Genomic DNA, 25,371 nt, shown 5'->3' on the forward strand with positions numbered 1-25,371 from the left:
TGCGTTATGTGCGGAAGAATTGACGAATTAGTCCGTGTTGTTTTTGTGGGAAACGGCCCGAAAGCAGAGGAAGAGAGAAAGAGAAACATTCGTGGCTCCTAACTGCCTGCTTCTTCCCTTGTTTCCTTTCACAAAACCGTTTTCTTTCTATTTTCTGTTGCTTTCCCTTTGCCTTAGGCTTAGCCAACAGCTCCTTTTCACTCACTCCGCCATTACTGCTCTGCACTTTCTCTCTTTTCCTCTCTTCCTTTTCTCCTTCTACCTCTTTCCATTGCTTATTCTATTCCTCCTTTCTTTCACTCTTCTTTTAACCATCTTTCTCATTCCTTTCTCAGCCATTCACACCATTTTTGTTCAATGGATGAGGTACTCACCAAGTTTGTAAACCTTTCCTCATTGGATTTCACCTTTTTCTTAATGAAACGTGTAGCTTGAGTGGTTATCATATCAAGTCATGTCGAAGAACGATCTCAATCATTGTTTCAACCAAATTAAACATACTTAGGATTGCTTACACTACACAACCATGCATAAGATCTCTACATGTATCCTTGTCTCCTCACATCATATTCGATCCAAAATTGTTTGGACCAAAAAAAAAAAAACAACTATTAAACATTCCAGTTAAGTTTCTAATTGTGTCTCTCAAGTTGTCTAAGTTGGTTCATAATATGCAAACTCAATGCTAAATATAAGCTCCATCTCTTAATCATAAATTATACAAAGTAAAACAGTAAAATATCTAAAGTAGAACGGTAACCGGATTTTCCCTTTTGAAGTTCTTCTCACTATTTTTAAAACACGTATGCTAGAAGGGATTTACACGCCTCTCTAAAGAGAAGGTTTCGTTGAATACACTTTCTTTCCAAACCCAACTAAGGCTTCAATATTGGAAAAGGAAATGATAATAGAATATGTGATGATGAAACATAAAGGTAGAAGCAAAATGCCAAAAGGGTCCACTTCAAATCCAACCTTTTCATTGTTTTTCACAACCAAATGCAGAGAAGTACATAGCAACTTCCCAATGAAACTGTGTCCACAGCCCATCTTGAACCAAACAATATAAAGATTATCAACTTTATACACACAACTACAATTTGTACAGTTCATATTTTGGTATAAACTGATGAACTACAAAACAAAACAATGAAATTTTACAGTACATAACAATGTCTAGTTTGAATTTTGCAAGTCACACTACACAACAGGCTTCTAAAATGACAGAGAAGGTTACCCCACTTCCTGTACCTTGTCGGATGCTGTTTAGACCCTTCAACTCAACTGCAGCGGTGAAATGGCCTCAGGAAGCAGAGAGACACAAGTAATAACATTATTTGCGATCATAATATCAGTATGACTGACCTCCCTGCATCTCCTTTGGCATCAGGATTAGAGGAACATTAGGCAAATGGAGCTCTTTTGCTTCATACACATACACTTGAAATCAACTACTGACCTTCTGTTCCCATGGAAGGTATATTGTTGTAGCACTTTACACGGTGATTTTCTCTTCTTTAAGCCGCAAAACGGCAGGTCTCTGCTCATTACTTCCAAATTCCAATTCTTTGAGTAATGGATGTTTCTGAGCTACAACTTTATGTGGTTTGATCTGGTGCACGGTATTGTTGACTGTGTGGTGGCTGCTGTTTCTAGCTGCAGGAACATCATGGTTATGTTTCCCTTCGTATGTAGTTACGACAGCTTTCGAGTCCGTTGAAGACCTCTCGACATGCTTTCGGACGTTGCACCCAGCACTAGTGCATTTGTAGTAGCTCCTGTTCACAGGTTATAAGAAGTGATCAAAACCCCAAATCAAATGTCGATCCTAAATTCTAACTATCTTAGCAGCAAAATCACTCAGGGAGAGTTGAAATCAACTGGAAAGTTCTTATCATTCCGTGGTATACTACACTTTCGAGGACACAAGACTACATAAAATCCGAACATTTCCATTATCAACTGTTAGGTTGAACATTTCCGTTATCACATTGACAACAAAGTATCCGTCCGACGTACAAACTCAGTGCATGTTAATGAATGCAACAAATGGTAAACCAACCCGTTATTGAAGTCAACTGCTAGTAAATATTGTTCTCTTGGGATTTCCCCTCAAGATTTTAAAACACGTCTGTTAGGGAGATGTTTCCACACCCTTATAAAAAATGCTTTGAACCTCTCTCCAACCAATGTAGGATCTCACAATCCATTCTCCTCAAAGGTCCAGCGTCCTCGCTGGCACACTGCTCGATATCTGGTTCTGATACCATATGTAACCGTCCCAGCCCACTGCTAGCCGATATTGTCCTCTTTGAGCTTTGCCTCAAGATTTTAAAACGTGTCTACTAGAGAGAGATATCCACATCCTTATAAGGAATGTTTCGTTCCCCTCTCAATTGATGTGAGATCTAACACAACTGCAGGCCATACCAGTAGATTAAAAAAGGAGAAGTCATAGGAAAATGATGTCCCATGGATCATCTTATGAGTATAACCTTCAAGAACATCATGTAAAAATCTTGAAAGTTCAGAAAGAAAAGAAAGCAAGCTTATCATAGGGAATGATAATGATTTCCAGGGTAACGATATGGCAAGGCGTAAGCTTACGCTTGCAGATACCGCCGAGGTACTATGGATAATCTGAAAAAAATACTAGGACAAACAGAATTTGAAGTAACTACCTCGGATTAGGATTTCCTTTAACCACTTTCTGCCCATACTTGCGCCACCTATAACCATCATCTAACAGGTCAACCTCACTTCTTGTTTGAACAATGATTTTTGGTTCTGTGAGTGTCTTATGAGACAAGGCAGCACCAGATGTCCCAGCTTCAATGTTCCTGCACTCATGAACAAAAGCCACAAAAGGCTCAGTTTTTCCTTGTTTATTTATCCCAATAGCCAAAGAAAGATAGATACACAGTAAAATAATACACATACTGCCTCTTTGGATTTGGCTCATCTTCATCTCTGTCATCCGTTATCTCTGTATCACCTTGTTCTTCACTGTCACTAGACCCTACTTGCACATTTTCACTCGACTTGTTCAAAATTCCCGCTTGATTTTGCAAACCACATTCAAGCTTCGTCGAAGAATTTGTACATCCAGTCGGTTCGCTATTATCTCGAGCGCGTTTGTTGGCTGGAGGACGTTCATGGTTGTGCTGGCCTTTGTAAATAATTTCAGTAATTTGTCCATCAGGTGAGCGTTCGATCTTCTTCTTTACAGGGCAATTCAAATGAGTGCATTTGTAATAGCTTCGTGGATATTCACTGCCCTTAACCAACTTCTGTCCGTATTTACGCCAGTTATAGCCATCATCTGCAGGTTTATCAGAGGCATGTGGAGGAGGAGGTTGATATTTTCTATCAGGATGAGAGACTTCTGTCGATTCTAGAACGTGACTTTTCGTATCGGACGTGGAGGGTAATATTAACTGCAGAGATGCTTCATCAAGAGTAAACGATGGATCGCGTATCAACGGTTCGGTAGAAGCTGGTATTGAGGAATGTTGATATTCAGCTTGTTGCATATGCATATGAGAGTTCGCCAATGCCGCTTGAGCAGTAACCTGAGCCAATGCCTGCTGGTGCGACATCCCGAACGGACTCTACAAAGAATTTAATCAACAAATCAATTGGAAGTTTGATGAAAACATAAACATAACTTTGAAAGAACAAATATTAAACAAACATAAACTTCAAGTTTCCATAGATAACGTTTGTTTTATTCAAACTCTCAAATGCCCCAAAGTTTGTTGATTTCATGAATTCAAATGCTATCCAAACATGTTCAAAGTCACCAAGTTTTGCTGCAAATTTAGGGAATTTCATTTATACAACAAGAAAAAAGACTGATCCAAAAGGAACTCAGTTTCAAAAACAGAACACAAGCCACTGTGATTTGGCAGCTGGTTAACTGATACCCAGTTCATAAAACCAGATTTTACCATCAAAATCATGAATAGATAAAAGAAAGTTCTCAACTCAAGACCTAAAAACAACACAAAAAATTTCAACGCAGAAGAAAAGGAAATCTGAGAGCAGCAGAACACAAGAAGCCATCCATGAATCAAATTGGTAGTTCCAGCTTTACCTGGGGAGGATAAAACCCCGGAGAATTAAGCAACCCAGAAGGGCTAAGCCCTGGCGGGACCGAGAACAAAGGAGACCGAGGCACTACTAAATTCATCGGTTTCGATTGCTTCAACCCAAATTCCGATTCCGAATTGGGCGTGGACCCAGTTCCCAGAAACCCCATAGCTATCGGAGAGGCCATGGCTCCGGCGAGAAGCTGGGAGAAAGACGGCGAGTCAACGGCAGCGTCGGCGAAGAAACTGGAGACGAGAGTCATAGGGCCAGGGCTAAGTCCAGTGGGTCCACCAGCAAAAAAGGCCTCCATGGAAGGACGTGGTGGCAGAGTGATAGTCGGGCGGGGTGGAGGTCTGGCAGAGTGGTCGTCCTTGTTCTTAGCCATTGATGAAGCTGCTTGTGTTTCTTTTTTGGTTCAGCTCCTCCTCAGTCTCTGAATTTCCCTGTTTCTTACTAAGTGTTCCGAATTTGGGGATTTGAGGTTTGGGAACATTTGTTGCCATCTTTATCTCAAACCCGCACCCAGCTGACCTCTCTTTATTACTTAATTCTTACCTTCTCAAATTTTATCTCTTAAAATATTTTTTCTCATTGTACACCTAGTTTGACTTTATTGGGATCCATCACTTTTCTTGTTCTTCAACACCCACTCCATTGAAGAAGCTAAACAACTCGACCTCCACGGCCAGGAGATATCGTCTTTTTTGGACTTTCGCTCAAGGCTTTAAAACGCGTCTGTTACGCATGCTAGAGGAAGGTTTCAATACCCTTATATAGGGTCATTTATTCTGTTACGCATGCTAGAGGAAGGTTTCAACACCCTTATATAGGGTCATTTATTCTCCTCCCCAACACAAACCATATATCCACTACTAGCTAGCAGATATTATCTTCTTTGCCATTTTCAAAAAAGGTAGGGAATGTTTCCACACTTTTATAAATAGTAATTTATTCTTCTTTTCAACCAACGAGACATTACATTTTTAGTGCATTTTAGCCTATATTACCAATTTGGATTGGACACATTATCTTAAATTCACCTGTGGGACAACGTGTCGTGTACGTTAGCAAAGACAGATTTAATTATAAAAAATGATAAAAAAGTGGGTCCCAATTTCCAAAAACAACCTCTTGACGGCTACAATTTTCGTGGTTGCCCTAATGAATTTCAAAATAAATAAATTTCTGTTCTTTTCTTTTTATTTTAACAAAAGGATAAAATATTTAAACATTTTATATGGAAATTTCTATTTAATATTCCTCAATTATTAAGAAATAATTATATGGTTAAGAAAAATAACACGTGTACAGTACGTGGGCTCAACTATGAGCCAAGCTGGCAATTCTTTTGTGACATAATGGTAATAGTTGTCTAATAATAAAATTTAAGACATTCAAGAGAATAAAATCTATAACAATCTGTCCACGTGGAAATTTGTGAAATATTCTTAATTAATTAATATATTTATAAAGAAACAAAGATTCATAGAATTATTAGATTTGTTATTAAATATATGCAAAGAATTATAAGAAAATTCCAACTTCATCTATTATTAAGCTTTTTAAGCATCGAGTCTGAAGATTAACTGCAAATCAATCTAATCTTCTCAACAAGTATTGAACTTGAACTTCCTTTGTTAATGGCATGATCCATTCTCCATACAGTTCAGCAACCAAACTGGGTTCTATTTTGTAAACTGGAGCAGCATGTGTTTCCTCTATGTTTACAGGAACCTCTTGCCCGAATGTTTTCGCTTTCGTTTCGACTCTCCTTTTTACCGCCTCCTCGACGATCGGGAATGTCAGCATCTCCATCAGTTTCTCTTTGTCCTTCAAAACTCAGCACCATAATTATATAGAACAAGGCAAATTACACGCAGGAATCAAGCAATGGTGTATTGTAATACAAGAAACATTACTTGCTTCCTTATTGCAGCCTTGTACGCATCGGGCGATTCTCGAAACTTAGCTTCTGCTACGAACTTTCCATAATGGATTCTCTTTGATAGAGCCTGCAATGATTGGAACATACGACACGGGACACTCGGTCGTGTTAATGTAGATGGGGTTGCTCATGATTGTCTAATGATCATAGAAAGTCGGTGTACATGGTTGAGATAGTCATGGATGCAGACCTGCAAGCAAATGGTGTCACAAACAGCAGTAGATCCATAATTGCTATCGTCTCCTTCCTTCACTAATCTTGGTATCAGATCCCTGAAGTACATGCTCCATACTTTGCTGTTTATATTAATGGAATCTGCCGGAGGATGTAGTACCTATTTTCCATCAAAATCGGTGACAAACTATGTTATTCGTTACACTATTCACTCATACACACAAAGAAAGCACGATGGATCGATCGGTAGGATGAGATATTCGGCTTCGATAGATGATAGTTCATAGAAACATCATATATTTGAACCATCCACCTAGTTTTCTAGTTCCAAGAGTGAAGTTCTCCCTGATATGGATAACGAAGCATTCTTTGTAAGGGCATAGAAACCTTTCTCTATCAGACGCGTTTTAAAAATCTTGAGGAGAAATTCAAAAGAAAAAAACTCAAAGAGAACAATAAATGTTAGCGGTGGACTCAGGCTGTGACAACTGTTTTAGCTCCAGGGATGTTGGAAATGATGTTCTAAACACATTTTTAAGGACTTGAGAAGTCATGGAGGTTAATACTCACCTGTGGATACTGAAGCGGAGGCAACAATGGAGCAGGTAGGTCGTTGGGGAAGAAAGGATGTTCATCAGGGCTCTTGTATCTTCCCACCTAATGAGCAAAAAATGTTTCCATAACACATAAAACATTAACCTCAACTCTTTTTGTTCATCCTTTTAGATTGTTGGAAGTACCTGGGCATGCAGCTTTTCAGTTTCCATGACCAAGAACTCCACTAAAGAGCCAGTGAAGCCATCCATGGAGAAAGCATTGGGGTCATAGGTATCTCCATTATAACAGTACTGAGCTCTCCCTAAAAGACTAAAGATAATGCTGTCCTCCTGAGAGATTAATGAGGATCTTATTGCCTCTAAGGTCAAGTTCTCACTGATGTCCACCCTTGATTTTGGTGATGGTCTACGATATCATAAACAAACCCTCTAAATTTGCAGCTTGTTCTACCAGAAACAGACAGAAACATGCTTGAATTCTAGCAACAAACACCATGTTTTTATATGCAATGAACTCAACAGAAATTTGGAAAGGATCTAATCACAGAAACTGATCTACCTCTATAATCTACTATCAAACTCATAAAAGTTCACTATATAAGAATCTAATCGACTTGAAAGAAAGTGTATACAGAGGCCCATCAGTTGAAATGAAATAATAATAATCAAGAACATTGTAAAATCAGAGTTTACCCAGTAAAGCCACAAGGAAAGCAAATGAAAAGAGAGGTAAAACGAAGAAGAGTAAGATACCCAACAGACGCCACAGAGGCTTGAACAGAATTAAGGGCAGCTCCATGAGGCAAACTCAAATGGCGAGGCAACAACCCACGATTCTTCCCACCATAGGAGGCAAAAACGCAGGTGGGTGTGGAGAGCTTGGAGAGACGAGCCGCAGAGGTTGCAGGGAAGGAAGTAAAAAGCAGCTTGGCCTCCATTTTAGAGGGGAACAGAAAATGAAAAGGGAATCTAGAGAGGGAGAGAAGGAAGAAGAAGGGGTTTATTAAGGGAGGAAATGGAAGTGGGAGGTGAGAAGGAAGGGCATGAAAAAGTTATGGAATGTGGTTTGTTGATGGTGGTGCGGAGGGAGGGAGTGGGGTCAGTGGGTGATGCAGGATTCCATGCCCAAGCCAAGAACCGCCATTGGTCAAGTAAGTCCTCCAATTTTGATGACCGTTTACCTTCACCTAACTCGCTTTACTGGTACCTACCACCACCACCAAGCTCTAATTTTCCAGGCCTAGGTTGTTGGATTAGACTTGCACACCACGAATCCAACTGTTTTTTTTTTTTTTTTTTTTTCTTCTAAACCCACGTGGCATCTATTATTCTCAAAATTACTTGGATTTAAAATTCATAAATATTATTTATAAGCTTAGTTTTCATAAATATTATTCTAACCCCAAAACATATTTATACACACCATTTTAAAATTTAAATATACTAAATTTTTTATTTTGATTTAAGAGCGTTTTTCTATAAATAAAAATATAAATAAATGAAGAAATATATGATTCTCATTTTTAAAACATGTTTTTTTAGTCTTTATTAATTGCAATAATGGGAAGAAAAGAAAGAAATTTTATTTTATTTTATTTTATTTTTCTCAATTTAACTGTTAGAATTTATAATTAAGTTGCATCCAAAAATATATTTATTAAATATTATTAACAACAACTAATTGGTGGTTGAAATTTTGTTTTTATTTAATATAATTGGATTTGTAAACATGGATGCTATCAAGAAAATTTAAGCTACTCATTCAGAAAATGTGACATATCCTATCAAATTAAAAAGGAGTGACTTGGCTATCAAAAGGCCACGTCACTAAAGGTTTGGCCAATCCACAAGCCGTATAAATGAGTGACTTGGCATGCTGAAATCTAGCCACTTGTCATGTCATATCTAAGTGCACCATTAGCATGTGCAGCAGAGATGAGATGAAGAGAAATCTGGATCTGGTTGGGCCTGATGGGTACTGTGGGTGGGAGAATGGCCCATTGAAAGATGCAATTAAAGCTTGTTATTGGGCTGTGGCTGCTTGTAGTCCATCTGTAATTGGGTTTGATGTGGGCCTCTGGGCCCTTTACTTCTCCATCTTCTCAAATGGGAGGGTGGGTAATATAAAAATGGGGAAAATCAAATTTGGTAGACAATTTAGACGCATTATCGAGCCTTGAATCACTTTTGAAATAAAATGATTTATAGAACACGAGCATGCAACTGTGGACAAAACACCTTGACAAACATGATCGAAACATCCGACATGCAACCACAATCAATATGGTTTAAACCAACATAACCGTGATACACTATGTTCGAGAAGTTTTATATAAGGACCACTTGTGTATATAAGAATATTCATCTTTTCACTTGTAAGCAATAGTGAGATGTCTATTTTGCTTTCTTTCCATTAATGTTATCAATATCTTGATGACCAAACGACTTTATTTTGTTTTCTACCTTTTGTCCTCTTTAGGTTTTTCCTTTTAATCTTCATCTCAAGATTTTAAAATGCGTCTGTTAGAGAGAGGTTTCTATACCCTTATTAAGAATGTTCTGTTTTCCTCTCCAACTGATGTGGGGTCTCACAATACACCTCCTTTCAGGTCCAACATCTTCATTGACACACTACTTGGTGTCTACTTCATTTAGAGCTTAGCGTCCTCACAGGCACACCACTCAGTGTTGTTCTAATACCATTTGTAACAGTTCTAGTCCACTATTGACAGATATTATCATTCATTCCATGTTCGAGAAAGAAAGAGGAAAAGTTGGGATCTGAATCCAAATGGTGATAACAGTTTGGAGAAGAAAAAAAAGTAAAAGGCTAACTGCAACTTTAAGTATATAAAAGCTTTCACCACAAACATCTGAGATAGCAGAAGGGTTCCACAAAATCAATCTAAACAACAAATGAAGCTATTCATAGTAGATCTGTTCAACAAACTGGCTTGTCTTTATAAATATCCCATCCTCCTCTTCCCCATCTTTGATACCTCAAGCGACTGTCGAAACAATAACAAAACCTCCAGAATAAGCTTCTTCAACAGATTCCCAGCATTTAAAAGGAAAATTTGCTATCTTTTATGCACTCAAATTCCCTTTATAGTATAGCACAAACACACTTGTTTTGTGTTGATGGGTCGCCACCTTTCTTCTCTGCTCAGCCAAACAAAACAGTTCTGAATGGTTTGAAGTTCTATCTTTGTCAAGCAATCAAAGTGCAATATTCATTCTATGGAACAGATTATACCTTTCTCCAAACTTGGAGGTTGAATAACAACGTGCATGGTTGTAACACTACCAGGAATGTCATATAATTGGCTTCTGCAATCATTCACTGTTCTGTTATTCTCCAAGATTTTTCCTGCACTTATTAGCTTCACATCCTTTACTGTTCTTGGACCGTTCTCCTTTTCTGCTCAAACAAATACAACATCAGCGTAGGATGGGAATTCAAGTAAAGGAAAAGATGTTCAAATTTCACACACCTCTTGGCCATTGAGCAAGAATGCTTTCTTTCAAGGTTGCTATGCTTGTGGCAGCAGGGAAAGTTTTGGGACCGATATCAGACCCATCGTTCAATCGAAACTTGATATCCAATTGATCTCCCACTCCACCCATATTGGCTCGCCTCTTCAATCAATCACGGAAAATTTGGATTCTGCAAAAAGAAAGAAACCCAGAAAACGAAATTCAATCAATCAATCAAAATCCGCTATGAACACTGATTTTAAGAGATGGGAATTTGCGGAATCGCAAAATGAAATTGATTCAGAAAACACCCATAGAAATTGAATAACCTTGATTCAGAGATTGGAAGTGAAGATAACCCCGATGCTCTCTTGAAAACAAAGAAGATCAAAGAAGAACTCAGAGATGAGGCTCCTCCAGAGCTATCAAAGTCTTCTAAATCTGGGGTCAATGACTCCATTCTTAAAAGTTGATTTCTTGATGTGCCCATGATTAAAATGGATTACCCAATCGTAATATTTACGCGTAATTTAAACAGCTCAGAGGAAGTAGAAAAGGCCACAGTTCTTTATCATAGAAAAAATATACAGTACCCATTACCTACAACAATGCAAGAAATTGACTTTTCCCCACATAAACTCACATCTCAGAAGGTCAAAACCACAAGCCCAAATCATTCATGTCGGTAATAGAAGCATCATATTGAGTGATAGATGCGAGAAGAAGAGATTTTCAGAGATGAAAAAGGATGCGAACCAGATATTCTCATTTCATACACAGTTCCAAGAACCTTTTTTTCTTTTTCTTTTTTTTTTTTGTTGGAATATACACGCAGCAGGCAGCTTATGAACTGATAAACAAAAAGGTTCCTAAAATGCTGAATAAAACTATATATTTTACGAATGTACTTTGATACTTAGTGCTACAATCGTAATGATACTTAGTACCACAATTGCACTTTCTTCAAATGTTTGTAGGTGACTATACGACATTCACTCTCACTGCCAAGTGAATCAGCTGAGGTATGCCCTAGTCTCTAATCCCGAACAAGATGCAACTACAAGACAACAAGTCCTAGACATGTGTAATTAATTTGGAAGCATTTTTCCACTAGAACTTTGAGCAGCCAATCAATTGCTTATTTAATGCAATTAATTGGCATTAATCAACGCATAGGTATTGAATTCATCATTTCAATTACAATAAGATAATGTTGAAGAAAAGAAGAATGGGAAAAGGGTCCAACCAAATCAATGTCAATGTGGGGTATGCCTCTTCAATTAGTTTTGTGGAGAAATTGATTTGAACTTTCTTTTGTTTACGAAATAGATGATATTAATTACATTAAGACCGATAAAATCTAATTACTTTGAAGTAATGAAGGTAATGTCAACACTTATCATTAATAATTAGAGTATCAAAGGCTCCACTTCTTATTAAACCAGAGTAGCCTATCAATCTCCCGGACTTTGTCCTCAAAGTCATCATACATTATCAATATAAAGCACAAATGTGGTACACTACGAAGAAAAGTAAAAGATGAAGGTGACCTCCATATGGAAAAACACTCACTGAGGGATCTAACGTCGTTTGTGCCTCGATACACAACGGCTATGTGGTGAGATGTAATGGCCCAAGCCCACCGCCAGTCGATATTGTCATCTTTAAACTTTTCCTTTCAGACTTCCACCTGAGATTTTTAAAACGTGTGAAGAGATTTTCACACCTTTATAAAGAATGGTTTGTTCCCCTCTTCAATCTACGTGGAATCTCATAATCCATTTGTAATGACCCAAGTCCACCGTTAGCAGATATTGTCCGCTAGCAGATATTGTCTTTTTAGACTTCCCTTTCGAGCTTCCACCCAAGGTTATTAAAATGTGTCAGCTAGAAAGAGGTTTCCATACCCTTATACAGAATGTTTTGTTCCCCTCTTCAACCGATGTGGGACCTCACATGAGGTGTTTGGTATTGTATGCATTTCCTTTCAGGCTATATCCCTGCATGAAGAACTAATAATACCAGATTTCTCAGCAACTAAGACCATATTCAGACCCGAAATCTGTTCTTCCGGGATTGCTGCAAAATGAATCTTTATTTTGTGGGATCTTTTCAATGACCACAATGAGCAAGAACGAACTGATTCCAGTTGTGTATAGCCCAAAATTGATGAATGATTCTCACCCAATAAGCACACACTTGCGACATGTTGAAGAAAATTCATAAACATTATGTATTCATAAAAATTGGTTGTAAATATCCAGGAAGGTGTTACAAACTCCAGAAGCATCAACTACAAGATCAAACCTTCTTCAAACAATGAAGCTTCCAAGAAAGCAAATAAGAACAAACCAGATGCCATACCCAATAGAGATTTCCAAATCCAAAATAAAACTAGCAGTTGGTTTAGAAACTACATACTCATCCCAGAATTTTCACACACTTCTGTTCTTCATAACCTCCGCTTTATTCTCCATCTTCAATGGCAAGGGAGCAGAGAATGCAACACCTCCATGGCCACTGGTCATCATCCTTCGACGGTTTCTTTCTCCATCACTGACCTCTGGAGATCCATCATCTTCTCCATGTGCTTCTTCATTATCATCATCTTCCTCAGCTACCTCAGAAAACTCTTTAATCTCCACAAGCTCATCACTTGAATCCCTTTCTTCATCAAAAACACCATAATCTTCTTCATGTTGACTGTTGCTGCCTAAAACCTTACAGATATTTCCATTCTCAGAAAATCCAACACTTTTCTTCACTCTAGCTCCAATATGTTGCCCTTTTGCAAGCTTCCCATTTCGAGTTTGATCGTTATCTTAGATAAATGTTCTAGAGGACTCCTCCCCCTTCCCCTCATCAACATCACCAGCATGTTGAAACCTTTTAAGATTCAGTTCTTTCCCATCATTCTCAAAAATTCTCGAACGCTCACAAATCTTTTCAACTCTGCTCCATAATTCCTCAATAGTCTCTTTCTGATTCTCATAGCTTTTAAGCTTAGGATTAGAAACAATAGATTTATTGACATTTTGAACTAACCTCGCATTTCTCATTGCCTTAAGTGGAAGTCTGTTCCTCTTCACAGCAAAGGAATCAATCCGTTCCCAAAACTGAACCAAATCTCTGATAATGCACTTCTTGCTGTCTTTGACCATTGGATCACTACCCTGAGAAGAAGATCACGGAGAAGATCAATTAGAATCAATTATAATGAAAGTAGAAGAAATGAAATACATCCACCAAACTACAATTACCTGAATGGAGTCGAGATGGAGAAGCAAATCCATTATTTCGAGATAAATGGCGTTACGATCAAAGTTGAGTTCAGTGGACAGCGACGATTGGAGAGATTCAAATCTAGACTTGATGATGGCGAGATCTTTGAGCTCTCTAAGTGCTCGCGATCTGCGGACAAGGAACGCTCGAAAATGTGTCTGGATTGTACTCGCGGCAACTTGCCGGAGAGATTGCAAAGAAACATGAGAACCAGAAACTCGATGGAGAGAGGATTCGAGGGCTTCGATGCGGGAGAGAAGAGAGGAGATGGTAGGATGGTGGACGACTTGGGGAAGTTCTTGCTCACGAAAGCGCTTCTGATTTTGGGGTTGAAATTGGTAATGCGATTGAAATTTCTGGGTACGAAAACTTGAGTACTGAGAATAGTGCTGAAATTGGGCGGATTGAAGGATTTGAGAAGCAAGAGCTTGAAGAAGGGGGTCGGAGGGAGACGGCGGCAGCGGAGGAGAGTGGTGGTGGGTTTGGAAGCAGGGAGTGGTAAAATCGCCGCCGCAGCAACAGGCGGGGGGAAGATGGGTTTGATGAGGATAGTGATGAGAGGCCATTAGAGGCTTGAAGTTGGAAGCTTGGTCAGCGAGGAAGAGATTGAGAAAGGGGTTTCGATTTTGGCGAACTTTTTGCGTTTTTCCCCAATGAATATTATTTATAATGTTTTTTTCCCACTAAAAAAGAATTAAAGTATGAAATGGGTAAGATGTCCATTTTACCCTCGTGCCCAAACATGAGAGGATTCTCGAAATTATATTTTTGTCTCTGTCTCACTTAATATAAATATATTTTCAAAACATTAAATATATATATTATATATATACACGTACGTGTACAATTTCTAAACTAAAATTATATTATAGATTTTTTCAATGGTTGAAAACTATTTAAATTTTTTAGAAATTATCAACATTATATATTTATTTTTATTTTCATCCCTATAAAAGCAAAAAGATTTTTTTTAAGATTAAAATTATTAATAAATTTTTTGAAATTTAATAATATTTTTTTAGAGTTTTAATAAAATTTTTGAAAATTCATTCGTATTTAATAGAAAGAATTTTCTATAATTTAGTTTTGTAATATTGATAAATTAATAAAAGGACAATTTTGTAATAACCTATCGTCTTTGGGCAACTTTTCTCGCTAGTAGGCATAATCACAACCGTTGCTTTAAGTGTAAGTTAAATCCATCAAAACAAGCTCCACTAGGGTTAATCCAACGGTCAGGGAGCTTAATACATTTTCAAAATTTTAATCGGAAGGCCCACAAATACTAGCCGTTAGGCAGTGCGCTTTGAGCTCAACGTTCCCATTTTCCGCCTTATTCTCGTATATATCCTTTCGATTCAATTCCCTTTCAGTTCTGAAGACGATCGAATCGACGCTCCTCCCCGCCCTTCCACTGGCGACAGATTTTTCCACCCATTTTTATCTGTATTATAGTCTTAAGCAAATGGGTTCGATCGGCAAGAACGGCGGAACAGTGACCCCTGTGAAAGATTCAACGGGATCTGGATCGAAGATGATTCAAGAAGTGTCGGGGAATTCTGAGAATACGAATCCGAATGTTAATAATTCGATTAGCCCAGTTCCAAAGCTCTGGAAATCTTCTCCTTCGATGAAATCTGCAAAGACAGCTCAGAAATCAGCCGCGAAAAACCCTAGCGCGGTTTTGAACTCACCGAAGTACAAGATCAGGGAGAGGAAGTTTGTGGTAGCGAAGAAGAATTCAAAGAACGAGAAATCTGGTAAATGTAAGACTGATTGTAAGTGTGAAGATAATACTAGGAGTGATGCGAAGAAATGTCTGTGTTTGGCTTACGAGACTCTTAGGGCTTCTCAGGAGGAGTTTTTCAAGAATCAGAGCGGCGGTATTGGGGAGATCGATGAAACGGAACAGTTGGATGGGTCGATTAGGGCTGAGATTGACCTAGAAGAAGAAATGGAGAGGAAATTAATGATTCAAGACCTTCAAAATGAAGACAGGGCTGAAGCAGAGGCATTTGATGTTAATGGAGAGAGTGAATCGCCTGAACAAGTGAGTAATTCGATGATCAAGAGGCGAAGGGAAAGGCTGCTGGAGGCAGCTAGGAATAGTGTTCCAGAAACGGGATCTGGTAAAGTTAAGCATTTGGTTATGGCGTTTGAAAAGCTCAAAACTATACGTGTTTCAAAAGATTCGGATGAGCAATCAGAAAACCAAGAGAAGGCCATGGAAGAGAAGAACAAGGTGATTAAATGGGCATTGCCAGGATTACCTCCTCCAAAGGTTTCCGAAATGCAGGCCTCATCTTCTTCATTTTGCCCATCGGAACTGTTTTTTACATCGGAAAATCTTGCTTTAGATCTTCCAGTTTCAGTTTCAGTTTCATCTTCTTGGGACAGCTCTCGTGGAAGGTTGGTAGCTTAGTTACTTGTACCATCCCCCTTGTTTTCTTATGGGCTAGCTCTTAACTCTTGGTGGTTTCTTTCTTCGAACTTCAGTATTTCAAGCAGGACTTCCCATGGTGGTAGAAGAAGCAGAAGAAATGTAAGTGGAGATAAGTCTCAACTGTTGAGTTAAGTTATTGGTAATTATAATGATGTTTTGGTTTACAGAGCACTGAATCGGATGGCACATTGGGCGGAAGTAGATGGAAGAAAAGGCAGCTGAAAGTCACTAGGCAAAAACCGTTTAAGCTCAGAACAGAGGTAAGAAAAATGGGAATAGACAACGAAAATTTCAGCTTAATGGACAAATAAATTCATAACCTTTGCTTGCTTTTGTTTGTTTGTTTGTTTGTTTTGAATTTGTAGCAAAGAGGTAAGGAGAAGGGAGAAGAATTTCTGAAGAGGGTACAAGAAACAATGATAGAGCAAGAGAGACAGAGAATACCAATTGCTCAAGGTCTTCCCTGGACAACTGATGAGCCAGAGGTAAAGATCTTCCATTTCCTATTTCTTCCGGCTTTTTTGTTTGTGGATAGAATTGTAACAGCCTGAACCCACCGTTAATCAATAGTATGCCAGCAAGGACGTTGGCTCCTAAAAGGTGTGTATTTTGAGATCCCACGTCGGTTGGAGAGTAACAAAACATTCATTATAAGAGTGTGTAAACCTCTCTCAAGTAGACGTTTTAAAACCGTGAGGCTGACGATGATACAAGCAAAAACGGATAATATCTGCTAGTGGTGGACTTGAGTTGTTACAAGAACTAAACTTCAGCTCTTAAATGCTTAAACAAAAAAAACGTTCATTTCCATTTGCAGTGCCTTGTAAAACCTCCTGTGAAGGGAAATACAAGACCTGTGGATCTGGTTCTCCACAGCGATGTAAGGGCAGTAGAGCGGGCCGAGTTTGATAATCAGGTGGTTTTTTCATCTCATATTTTCGAATGAAAACAAACCCTACATAAACACTGTTTAAGAAGTAGGGAAAAACCCAAAAATTTAAATCCATGTTCTGTTTTGGTTAATGAAGGTAGCGGAGAAGTTGAGTCTGATAGAGCAGTACAAGATGGATAGAGAGAAACAGCAGAAGGTAGAAAAGGATGATTATGCATATATGTTGGTTTGTTTGTATGTTTTTCATCTGACACAACAATGGGGTGGTGTGGTGTTTTTTGATGCCCAACAGATGGCTGAGGAGGAAGAACTGAGGAGGTTGAGAAAAGAATTGGTTCCAAAGGCACAACCAATGCCTTACTTTGATAGGCCCTTCATCCCTCGAAGATCCGCAAAGCTTCCAACTATACCAAGGGAACCAAAGTTCCATATCCCACAGCAGAAGAAGAGCAAGTCCTGCTTGCCCTGGAATGATGTGGGTAGCCACTACTATACCTTTCAACCATGAAGAACAGGGCCTCGTAGAAAAAACTCAGTTCCAATTTTTTTGACATAGTTCCCCCTGGTCGCTGAATAAGCATATTGTTCTGTTCTATCAAGTGTTCTACCTTAATTTTGTTGGCTTCTTTCTAATGTATTCTTTGTCAAAGCTAATATATATATATATTTAATGAAAAATGAGGCAACCAATTATAGTTGCTTGCTTTACACAGATTATGCGCTTTCTCCTCCAGCATTATACCATACCTGCTAAAAACAAAAATGTGGGAGCTTGCCCCTTCTCGGGCTTTACAAAAGTTGGGAAGTATATGAAATAATTAGAGTAAATGGATAGATTGTTCTTTCCAAGTTCTCAGAACTTGCAAGTAAATCGACAAAAATGTCGACCGAATCACTAAATCTTTAAATTTAAATATGCTCAAGTTAGCAATCACCTGGCTATAACCGATTGGAATGGTCCAAGCAATTGAACTTCTGAAAATAGCACCAATAAAAAAGGTTTCAAAGGAAGTTGATATCATAAAACTTATGGTATTTAAGAGCAATTAAGAGATTAAGTGGACAAACTCTATGATATAATATTTCAAAAATTACTACAAATGCACCGGCGCTAAGCATAATCCAGGCGACTGTTCCGAATATTGAAAAGCATATCTCATCCTAAAACGCATAAATAAGGACACCAAGGAGATGAAAATGAACTTGAAATCATCCAAAACCCATGAAAACGCGAGTAAGCTTATCTTCATCCGATTATCTTTCAACAGCTCACTCCAAAATTTTCACGGTCACGGTCGTATCTCTCATCACAAACACACAAATCTCTATTCATCAATCAAGGGGCAACAACTATCCGGCCAGCAACTTGGTCGAGATCCCGCCGCCCGCTTGAAGTGATTTTCCTGCCACTGTAAGTTATTCAGAGAGAAAAGCTATCAATCAACAATGACCCCATGATATGAAATCAGGGCAATAATCAAATCATGGTTGTATCAAAACATTGACAAAAAACTTGGAACATCAGATGTAAGTGCTAAACTTCAAGAGAACTTTGAACTCACCCCTTGGGATCAACATCAACAATGTTCATTTCCTGCAACTGTTGTAAAATGTGACGGGCAATAGCACCACTGCTTTCGCAGAAGTGTGGAGGGCGACTTCCGTTCCTCTTGCTTCCTCCATAAATCCGCTTAAAAGCCCCAACGCCAAGCCCTCCCCTCAAATAGATTTTCCTAGCCATGGAGGCTGAATAAGTTTGATGAGACAATGAGACTAATAAACAGTATATAATACATGGAGAACAAGTCGAAGATAAGCGGAGACTGACCAGCTCTCACATAGTACCAATCTGGATCATAAGGTGCAAGCTCCTTGAATCTTGCAGTCTTAACTATATCCGTCCACGGGGGAAGTTCAACCTGCACGGCAATGAATGAACGATAAGTTATTAAAACAGATCCTAGTCGATTTATTAACAAACGAGGAACATATAACGTCGAAAGGAATAGCAAACCAGGAACAGAACGCAAACTATTAATAGGATACGCACAAACAACAGCTAACAAAAACTAGGGGGGTTGCAGAATGATCTAAAACCTCACATTACGACGAACATATAGACAAAATCAATTAGATCCTAGAAGGACTCAAGAAGACCAGAAAGAAAAGTAGAAAATACAAAGAACAAAAACAGACATATATAAAGCGTTCGTGCAAACGCTACCAAATTCTCGTAACAACGCAATCTTCATCAAAAGAATCCGAAAGCAACAACATATATAAATCAGAAGCACATGAAGGTTTAAACGAATACAAAAAAGAAACAACCAAAACCCATAAACCTGCAAACAACCCCGCAGAAGTCGAAAATAGGCCTAATCACACATAAACAATTTCACCCTCCGCGAAAGAGATAAGGCCTCACTCCATAACCAAAATCAACATCCTAGAACACTCTTTTCAATCCACATTACTTCCGTAAGCCCTTAGATCAACAAAAACAAAGTAGAAATAAAAAAAAATAAAAAAACAATACCTTCCCGGATCTCTTGAGATGAGCAGCATATGCTTTCACGAATTCATGAGGTGAGACGTCTTTCACAGTTTTTGCCGTCGCCATGCTTGGAGCAACTACAGTTGATGGTGAGAAAGAGAAAGAGAAAGAGAAAGAGTAACCCTAGGGCTAGGGCTTCAGCACCATCTTATATTAGTTGATACTTCAATTGGGCTTGGCCTGTTACATTTCTGGATTTTTTTTTCCCTTTTCTTTTATGAAATAATAATTTAGATTATTGTGATAACATGTGATTTTTTTTTAATTAAAAAAAAAAAGATAAAAATTGGCTGAAAATATAATTATGTAAATCAATTATTTATATTTATCATATAATAAGTATTATGCCGAAAAAATTAGTTATGGCCCAAAAAGAACCATATATTTAGTAGTTATACTAAACCGAGCCCACCAAAGACATCCCCACCCGGAGAATCCAAACATAAAATTGCTGCTCAATCTCCCACTGTCCCTTCCAAACAATCGAACTTTCACGCTTGTTCGTTCGTTCAGCTAGAGAGAGATTTTCACACTCTCGTAAAGGATGCTTTGTTTCCCTCTCCAACAGATGTGAGATCTTACCTCCTCGCTAATACCATTGGTAACATTTGAAGTCCACTACTAGCTGCTAGCAGATATAAAGAGAGTACGAGTGTTTTGAGATAGAGTTAATGCGGGAGGGGGGACAGGGGGCAAGTTGAGAAGAGGGGCATGGAAGGGGAAGTGTAGGACATGGTGTGTACCGAATACATGCTTCTGCACTGTCCCTTCTTTTGTCACATGCTCAAAGGCTACCCTCCAAAATCCCCTCTTTGCATGTGCCTCCCCATGTGCCCTCCCCTTTCTCCCCTTCTTTGCTAATGCTGCCTGCCACTGCCAAAGCCATGCCCCATATCACTTGCCCTCCCCTTTCTCCCCTTCTTTGCTAATGCTGCCTGCCACTGCCAAAGCCATGCCCCATATCACTTTCACATGCAACCTCCTCCTCTTCCCAACCCACTACTACATTCCCCCTTTTCTCTTTTCATTATTACACCCATGCCCTCTCTTTCCCCACAACACTCAACACTCTCTTTTCAAAATTGAAATTCAATTCAATGGCATTATGGTAATAAACCTCCACTCGGGGGCCAAACAATTTTCCTACTGTTACTTAAACCACCCTTTCTCCCTCCGACTAATTGGCGACAAACAATGACTCCCAAAACCTACACGCTCACAAACCTCCGAACTAGAACCAAACGATCTCTACCTGACTCCGCCGTCCGAGCTCCTAATCCCCACGAATATGGCGAAACGACGTCGTCTTCGCCCTGCTCCTCCTCCTCCGACGACGACGACGACGACGACGTGTCGGCCAAGTTGGAGGCTCTTCAGAGCCTCATTCCGGCCCAATCCGCCGAGGCCCGCCAAACAGAGCAGCTCTTCAAGGAAACTGCTGATTACATTGTTCTATTGAAAACCCAGGTCGTCATTTTGCAGAAGCTGGTTGATTTTTTTGGATCCGCCGTCCTTTCATAGCCTTTTTTTTTTCCCCTAATTATGAAGGAAAATAAATCTAGAAGAAGAAAAGTGAAGGAAAAAAAGAGGCCATGTTCTTCATGTTTTTCTTCCAAGGTTGAAATATTAGAATACTAGAGCAGCCATTTTCATTAATAAACAGCAGAAGTTTTGTAAAGGAATTAATATATATGTTCTTCGAATATGATGCCAACTTTTAGTCTTACAATCTGCAATCATAAAACATTCAACACCATATTGATATCAATGGTGGTGTGGTGGTGGATCATGGCAAATAACAAGAAAGAGATTGGACAAGTGAAGAGTGACAAACCCATTTTGTTATGATTTCAACCAGTTGATGAAATTGTTCAAGTTCTTGTAAGATCCGCCGCCTTTTTCTGCACTTTTCAACACTGTTTTCTTCAGTTTTTGGATTCTCTGTTTCAGTTCGTCGTCTCCGAGGAGCTTTTCCACCTTTTCTTTAATCTCTGTTCTTTTGATCACTCCATGTTCGTCTTTGTTCAATTTCAACCCCACCTTCCAGATATCACAAATATAGCTCTCGTTTAGAAATTGATCAGCGAAGTACGGCCAACACAGGAACGGGACGCCATTGCTGAGGCTCTCGAGGGTTGAATTCCAGCCGCAGTGGCTGAGAAAGCAAGCGATTGAGGGATGATTAAGAACCCTTTGTTGTGGAGCCCAACCGACAATCTTTCCGCGAGATTTTACCCTCTCTTGGAATCCTAATGGGAAGACATTGTTAGGGTTTTGTTCGGTAATGTCTGGCCTCACCACCCATAGAAATGGCTTGCCTGTAACCTCAAGCCCAGAGGCTAATTCCTGGAATTGGGTGTTGTTTAGAACTGTGAAGCTTCCGAATGCGACGTAAATGACTGAGCGGGGAGACTGTTGGTCGAGCCATTTCAGGCAAGTTGAATCTTCCGGCCAGAAGTGTCCGACGGAATTCTCGAGTCGATTGCTCGCCAGAAGTGGGCCGATTGGGAGAATGCGAGGCGCTATGCTGAAAATTTCTGCCTCGAGCTCATAGACTGTATTGCAGATAACCCAATCCGCCGCTTCTATTGCTTTGTTATTTCTTGAGCACACTTGAAATAGGATTTTCTCTGTCTCTTTGTCGCCAACACATGCCCAAACCAAGCTTTCTGTTCTGGTTGTGGGTACTGATGATGCTAACATAATCTCCTCGCTTTTCAGCAACGTTCCTGTCGGAAGATGAAACATGTTCATATTTGTGTCTGTTCAGTTCCATTTGTTTTGGTTATCTTGTCGGGTTGGTAGTGAGTCTACGATAGTTCAAGGGAATAAATCTTTGATTTATAAGTAAGGAACACTGTCTTCATTGGTATAAAGTCTTATAGGGAAATCAAAAGTAAAGCTATAAGAGCTTATGCTCCTTCTCCGACATTATCATACCATTGTAAGAGTTGTGATTCATAATATAGTGTAAGAGGCATGCCCTTAACTATATCAATAGAATTCTTTAACTGTCTAACAAAGAAGTTGTGTGCCTCAAGGTTAAGTCAAAAGTAACTCAAATGTTGAACAAATTGTGTATTTTGTTCAAGAACTCTAGAAAAAAAAGTCGAACCTTAGTTAAGAAGAGACTGTTCGAAGGTTCTATAGGTCGGCTCAATAGTGTACTCTATTCGAGGGGAGGATTGTTGGGGGAGTCCCACATTGACTAATTAAGAGAATGAACATGGCTTTATTGCAAGGAAAGCTATCTCGAGATTTTTTTGGAGAAACTAAGAGAGAAGCCATAATAAGAGCTTATGCTCAATCTAAAGAACGGAGAGTAGTTATTTTTTACAATCTTACCATCAGAACCAATTAGTTTTTCTTCGATCAGCTTTGGGATTCGGAATTGCATAGCTAACAACGCAGCAGCCGCAGGCCAGAAGGCGACTCGCCGGATTCTCATCTTCTCAGCAACTTCCAGAGCCCACCCAAGATTCTCATCAGCAATAACACACGTAATTCCGCGACCCCCTAATCCATCGATCGTGTTCATCAGCTCTTCCAGCTTCATGGGCATGACTTGCAACATTGTGTTAGTTAATTTACCAAGATCATTTCGGTCCTCCCCAGGCTTCATGCCATCGGGGAGTGAAACCAGGTGGATATTGCCATCGCCTACACGTTCAGTTCCTGCTAGAGCGCCCATTACACGACGATGATTATACTCCGTGTTCAAGAACGTGATTTCGAACCCCTGTTTGGCCAAGCACAAAGAGAGCTCCAACATGGGGATTACATGGCCTTGCGCTGGATAAGGAATGGCTAAGATGTGGCGGCCGCTCCCCATTTTGCTTCTCTCTAACTTCTGAGCTTCACTGTACCACTCTATATATACACACACACCCGAAATGGAATGGCTGTTCATAGAGGCGCCAATGGATCAGGCGACGGGCGGCATAAAAGATTCTGATTTGGTTGGTTCCCCTAATTTTGTTATCTTCGCCATCTCCTTCGTCTGGTAACGGCCAGATGTATTCAATTTGGACAATTTTCTTATTCTTTTGTCTTACTTGATTGGACCATTTTTTTCTGGTAACACTCGTTCAGTCCTTAATCAGCCGATGTAGATTCCTCTTCCAATAATCTTCTCTTTGAACAAAGTACACTATAGAACTTCCCCGAAGTCTATAAAGGCCTCAAAGAGTCGAGGCTCGACTCCTTCTCTAGAGCTCTCAAACTCTCGAATAAAGTACATCTTTTGTTCAACATTAAGTTACTTTTAACTATATCTTTGAGGTTCACAACTCCTTTGTTCGATATTGGAAGATTCTATGGACATAACTAAGTTGAAATTTGGGATAATTCTGGCTTTGAGATACTCATTGCAATTTGATGCTTTAACCTGTTTGTGAAAATGATGAACAGGCTCGGCTGTTCTCTTAGTAGTCACAACTAGTCAACTAGATGCTATCTTTTAGTCTCTGGTGGTGCTCGTGCTTTTGAAACGTTTTAAGTACTTTGCTTGTAAGTATACACTGGCTTGCTATTCTTGAAAATTGAAAATTGAGATAGTGTTACTAGTAAATATTGTCCTCTTTAAGTTTTTCCTTTCGGGCTTCCCCTCAAGGTTTTTAAAACACATTCCACGCCCTTATAAACGCATTCCATGCTAATGGTTCAAGGATACTCGGGCAACACAAGATATAACGGGGGCTTAGATGTTGCTCGTAAATTGGTAAAGTCCGATGGGATCCGGGGATTGTATAAAGGTTTTGGGTTATCTGTTATAACCTACTCTCCATCTAGTGCTGTATGGTGGGCAAGTTATGGTGCAAGTCAACGCATCACCTGGAGGTGAGACGTGGTAATTTTCCTTCATTTGTGTTCAAGCGCTGAGTTTTGCATGATATGCATTTCAACTAGTAGTATGATGGCCCCAAGGGGGTGGATTCTGAGATCTTACATTTGTTAGAGAGGGGAACAAAGCATTCCTTCTAAAAAAACCTTGAGGGAAAGTCCATAAGGGAAAACCCAAAGACAACAATAATTGTTACAAATAGATAATAATGCTATATTAGTTTTGTCGCTCGTTCATTTACATGGTCCTTTATTATATATTCCGTGGCTCTAGTTTTCTTCTTGGTTACTGTGTTTTGAACTATTGTGGCTAAAAGATGCAATATGGAAATGGAACACATACGCTAGTAGGAATTGTCCAACATATATCTGATCTGACGTTGAAATTTATAATCCTGAAGGTTCTTAGGCCAAAACTCAGCTTCGGAGAGCTTTGCTCCTAGCCATACCCAACTTATTTCAGTGCAAGCTGGGGGTGGAATAATTGCAGGAGCAACAGCTTCCTTCATTACAACACCATTGGACACCATAAAGACTCGCTTACAGGTACTTACTCCCAAACAAAATGTGTGTTGGATTGCTGGTACTGCACTGGAGTTTTATAGTTTGATGGGGTATGGAGGTGTTCATAGGTGATGGGCGATAAAGGGAAGACAGCAAGACAAATTGTTGAAAGCTTAATCGCTGAGGATGGATGGAAAGGTTTCTACAGGGGGCTGGGTCCTCGGTTCTTCAGCATGTCAGCCTGGGGAACCTCCATGATATTGGCTTACGAGTACTTGAGTATGGACTTCATATCCTTATCTGTTGTATTTGTGAATACTTTTCCCCTTCATCATCTTTCTGATTGGGTGGTGTTGTGCAAAATTTAGAGCGCCTGTGTGCAAATGATGAACAGAGTTGAGCCCGTCAAAGATGGCCAACATTTTTTACCCCTCACAACAAGGCCAGGCTGAATTGCAGAGGGGAATGAATAGCTCCTAATTTTTTTAGACATATGTTTTGTCATCACAGTAAACTCTGCTCAAATACACAATGTAAGCTTAGTATTCTCGCATTTGTATTTTGACTAACAAATGTTATTCTTCGTTAATCTTTTTTTTTTTTTTTTTT

General features: G+C 39.3%; 9 protein-coding genes across 12 annotated transcripts; 3 read left to right on the forward strand and 6 right to left on the reverse strand.

Annotated features, from left to right (window-relative positions):
* Nucleotides 1-947: 947 nt before the first annotated feature.
* LOC111489537 (probable WRKY transcription factor 3) lies at nucleotides 948-4,608 on the reverse strand. Its single transcript, XM_023137818.1, has 4 exons — nucleotides 4,097-4,608; nucleotides 2,941-3,611; nucleotides 2,682-2,840; nucleotides 948-1,778 (listed from the first exon to the last, which is right to left on the reverse strand). Exons 1-4 carry the CDS (start codon nucleotides 4,475-4,477, stop codon nucleotides 1,496-1,498), a joined length of 1,494 nt encoding a protein of 497 aa, XP_022993586.1. The 5' UTR covers nucleotides 4,478-4,608; the 3' UTR covers nucleotides 948-1,495.
* Nucleotides 4,609-5,616: 1,008 nt separating this feature from the next.
* Nucleotides 5,617-7,999, reverse strand: LOC111489572 (chorismate mutase 1, chloroplastic-like). The gene is made up of 6 exons (XM_023137874.1): nucleotides 7,522-7,999; nucleotides 6,952-7,174; nucleotides 6,782-6,868; nucleotides 6,228-6,371; nucleotides 6,012-6,104; nucleotides 5,617-5,922 (listed from the first exon to the last, which is right to left on the reverse strand). The coding sequence occupies exons 1-6, from the start codon at nucleotides 7,704-7,706 to the stop codon at nucleotides 5,686-5,688; spliced, it is 969 nt and encodes a 322-aa protein (XP_022993642.1). The 5' UTR covers nucleotides 7,707-7,999; the 3' UTR covers nucleotides 5,617-5,685.
* A 1,601-nt stretch (nucleotides 8,000-9,600) lies between these two features.
* On the reverse strand, nucleotides 9,601-11,167 carry LOC111489605 (membrane-anchored ubiquitin-fold protein 2-like). Of its 2 annotated transcripts, none has more exons than XM_023137919.1 (5): nucleotides 11,097-11,167; nucleotides 10,575-11,035; nucleotides 10,263-10,435; nucleotides 10,025-10,189; nucleotides 9,601-9,930 (listed from the first exon to the last, which is right to left on the reverse strand). In XM_023137919.1, exons 3-5 carry the CDS (start codon nucleotides 10,393-10,395, stop codon nucleotides 9,875-9,877), a joined length of 354 nt encoding a protein of 117 aa, XP_022993687.1. In that variant the 5' UTR covers nucleotides 10,396-10,435; nucleotides 10,575-11,035; nucleotides 11,097-11,167; the 3' UTR covers nucleotides 9,601-9,874. The 2 variants fall into 2 exon arrangements, with proteins under 2 accessions (XP_022993687.1, XP_022993686.1); XM_023137918.1 differs by lacking the exon at nucleotides 11,097-11,167 and having other exon boundaries at nucleotides 9,601-9,758; nucleotides 9,873-9,930; nucleotides 10,575-10,686.
* A 176-nt stretch (nucleotides 11,168-11,343) lies between these two features.
* LOC111489526 lies at nucleotides 11,344-17,630 on the forward strand. Of its 3 annotated transcripts, XM_023137795.1 has the most exons (9): nucleotides 11,344-11,421; nucleotides 14,901-15,936; nucleotides 16,024-16,069; nucleotides 16,138-16,230; nucleotides 16,336-16,455; nucleotides 16,788-16,886; nucleotides 16,999-17,058; nucleotides 17,155-17,372; nucleotides 17,538-17,630. In XM_023137795.1, the coding sequence occupies exons 1-8, from the start codon at nucleotides 11,391-11,393 to the stop codon at nucleotides 17,368-17,370; spliced, it is 1,701 nt and encodes a 566-aa protein (XP_022993563.1). In that variant the 5' UTR covers nucleotides 11,344-11,390; the 3' UTR covers nucleotides 17,371-17,372; nucleotides 17,538-17,630. The 3 variants fall into 3 exon arrangements, with proteins under 3 accessions (XP_022993563.1, XP_022993562.1, XP_022993564.1); XM_023137794.1 differs by lacking the exon at nucleotides 17,538-17,630 and having other exon boundaries at nucleotides 17,155-17,530; XM_023137796.1 differs by lacking the exon at nucleotides 17,538-17,630 and having other exon boundaries at nucleotides 11,410-11,421; nucleotides 14,990-15,936; nucleotides 17,155-17,530.
* On the reverse strand, nucleotides 12,453-14,174 carry LOC111489552 (BAG family molecular chaperone regulator 8, chloroplastic-like). The gene is given in 2 exon segments (XM_023137844.1): nucleotides 12,453-13,418; nucleotides 13,506-14,174. Coding segments are annotated over 2 exon segments (1,326 nt in total). The 5' UTR covers nucleotides 14,094-14,174; the 3' UTR covers nucleotides 12,453-12,680.
* A 250-nt stretch (nucleotides 17,631-17,880) lies between the features above and the next one.
* Nucleotides 17,881-19,549, reverse strand: LOC111489602 (40S ribosomal protein S19-3). Its single transcript, XM_023137913.1, has 4 exons — nucleotides 19,399-19,549; nucleotides 18,691-18,781; nucleotides 18,425-18,608; nucleotides 17,881-18,271 (listed from the first exon to the last, which is right to left on the reverse strand). Exons 1-4 carry the CDS (start codon nucleotides 19,480-19,482, stop codon nucleotides 18,199-18,201), a joined length of 432 nt encoding a protein of 143 aa, XP_022993681.1. The 5' UTR covers nucleotides 19,483-19,549; the 3' UTR covers nucleotides 17,881-18,198.
* An 840-nt stretch (nucleotides 19,550-20,389) lies between these two features.
* Nucleotides 20,390-21,126, forward strand: LOC111489609. The gene has a single exon (XM_023137929.1). The coding sequence runs from the start codon at nucleotides 20,611-20,613 to the stop codon at nucleotides 20,935-20,937; it is 327 nt and encodes a 108-aa protein (XP_022993697.1). The 5' UTR covers nucleotides 20,390-20,610; the 3' UTR covers nucleotides 20,938-21,126.
* Nucleotides 21,127-21,140: 14 nt separating this feature from the next.
* LOC111489545 (UDP-glycosyltransferase 83A1) lies at nucleotides 21,141-23,447 on the reverse strand. Its single transcript, XM_023137832.1, has 2 exons — nucleotides 22,762-23,447; nucleotides 21,141-22,145 (listed from the first exon to the last, which is right to left on the reverse strand). Exons 1-2 carry the CDS (start codon nucleotides 23,324-23,326, stop codon nucleotides 21,259-21,261), a joined length of 1,452 nt encoding a protein of 483 aa, XP_022993600.1. The 5' UTR covers nucleotides 23,327-23,447; the 3' UTR covers nucleotides 21,141-21,258.
* Nucleotides 23,448-24,073: 626 nt separating this feature from the next.
* Nucleotides 24,074-25,359, forward strand: LOC111489616 (solute carrier family 25 member 44-like). The gene is made up of 4 exons (XM_023137937.1): nucleotides 24,074-24,255; nucleotides 24,660-24,804; nucleotides 24,891-25,041; nucleotides 25,131-25,359. Exons 1-4 carry the CDS (start codon nucleotides 24,074-24,076, stop codon nucleotides 25,160-25,162), a joined length of 510 nt encoding a protein of 169 aa, XP_022993705.1. The 3' UTR covers nucleotides 25,163-25,359.
* The last annotated feature ends 12 nt before the right edge of the window (nucleotides 25,360-25,371 follow it).

The sequence above is a fragment of the Cucurbita maxima genome, unplaced genomic scaffold, assembly GCF_002738345.1.
Source record: "Cucurbita maxima cultivar Rimu unplaced genomic scaffold, Cmax_1.0 Cma_Scf00014, whole genome shotgun sequence".
Taxonomy (NCBI): Eukaryota; Viridiplantae; Streptophyta; class Magnoliopsida; order Cucurbitales; family Cucurbitaceae; genus Cucurbita; species Cucurbita maxima.

What these genes read in the sequence shown, in the direction of transcription:
- LOC111489537 (XM_023137818.1), bottom strand. Translation starts at nt 4,477, where the DNA reads ATGGCTAAGAACAAGGACGACCACTCTGCCAGACCTCCACCCCGCCCG. An exon ending in GAGCCAAATCCAAAGAGGCA is followed by an intron (nt 2,841 to 2,940) that starts GTATGTGTATTA and finishes TCATGAGTGCAG; the next exon opens with GAACATTGAAGCTGGGACAT. An exon ending in AAAGGAAATCCTAATCCGAG is followed by an intron (nt 1,779 to 2,681) that starts GTAGTTACTTCA and finishes ACCTGTGAACAG; the next exon opens with GAGCTACTACAAATGCACTA.
- LOC111489572 (XM_023137874.1), bottom strand. Translation starts at nt 7,706, where the DNA reads ATGGAGGCCAAGCTGCTTTTTACTTCCTTCCCTGCAACCTCTGCGGCT. An exon ending in CTGAAAAGCTGCATGCCCAG is followed by an intron (nt 6,869 to 6,951) that starts GTACTTCCAACA and finishes TTTGCTCATTAG; the next exon opens with GTGGGAAGATACAAGAGCCC. An exon ending in GTGACACCATTTGCTTGCAG is followed by an intron (nt 6,105 to 6,227) that starts GTCTGCATCCAT and finishes CAATCATTGCAG; the next exon opens with GCTCTATCAAAGAGAATCCA.
- LOC111489605 (XM_023137919.1), bottom strand. Translation starts at nt 10,395, where the DNA reads ATGGGTGGAGTGGGAGATCAATTGGATATCAAGTTTCGATTGAACGAT. An exon ending in TCTTGCTCAATGGCCAAGAG is followed by an intron (nt 10,190 to 10,262) that starts GTGTGTGAAATT and finishes TTGTTTGAGCAG; the next exon opens with AAAAGGAGAACGGTCCAAGA. An exon ending in ACCTCCAAGTTTGGAGAAAG is followed by an intron (nt 9,931 to 10,024) that starts GTATAATCTGTT and finishes TTGGCTGAGCAG; the next exon opens with AGAAGAAAGGTGGCGACCCA.
- LOC111489526 (XM_023137795.1), top strand. Translation starts at nt 11,391, where the DNA reads ATGCAATTAATTGGCATTAATCAACGCATAG. An exon ending in TGGGACAGCTCTCGTGGAAG is followed by an intron (nt 15,937 to 16,023) that starts GTTGGTAGCTTA and finishes TTCGAACTTCAG; the next exon opens with TATTTCAAGCAGGACTTCCC. An exon ending in GGACAACTGATGAGCCAGAG is followed by an intron (nt 16,456 to 16,787) that starts GTAAAGATCTTC and finishes TTCCATTTGCAG; the next exon opens with TGCCTTGTAAAACCTCCTGT.
- LOC111489602 (XM_023137913.1), bottom strand. Translation starts at nt 19,482, where the DNA reads ATGGCGACGGCAAAAACTGTGAAAGACGTCTCACCTCATGAATTCGTG. An exon ending in ATCTCAAGAGATCCGGGAAG is followed by an intron (nt 18,782 to 19,398) that starts GTATTGTTTTTT and finishes ATTGCCGTGCAG; the next exon opens with GTTGAACTTCCCCCGTGGAC. An exon ending in TTGGTACTATGTGAGAGCTG is followed by an intron (nt 18,609 to 18,690) that starts GTCAGTCTCCGC and finishes AAACTTATTCAG; the next exon opens with CCTCCATGGCTAGGAAAATC.
- LOC111489609 (XM_023137929.1), top strand. Translation starts at nt 20,611, where the DNA reads ATGACTCCCAAAACCTACACGCTCACAAACCTCCGAACTAGAACCAAA.
- LOC111489545 (XM_023137832.1), bottom strand. Translation starts at nt 23,326, where the DNA reads ATGAACAGCCATTCCATTTCGGGTGTGTGTGTATATATAGAGTGGTAC. An exon ending in AAAACTAATTGGTTCTGATG is followed by an intron (nt 22,146 to 22,761) that starts GTAAGATTGTAA and finishes ATCTTCCGACAG; the next exon opens with GAACGTTGCTGAAAAGCGAG.
- LOC111489616 (XM_023137937.1), top strand. Translation starts at nt 24,074, where the DNA reads ATGGTTCAAGGATACTCGGGCAACACAAGATATAACGGGGGCTTAGAT. An exon ending in CCATAAAGACTCGCTTACAG is followed by an intron (nt 24,805 to 24,890) that starts GTACTTACTCCC and finishes AGGTGTTCATAG; the next exon opens with GTGATGGGCGATAAAGGGAA. An exon ending in ATTGGCTTACGAGTACTTGA is followed by an intron (nt 25,042 to 25,130) that starts GTATGGACTTCA and finishes TGCAAAATTTAG; the next exon opens with AGCGCCTGTGTGCAAATGAT.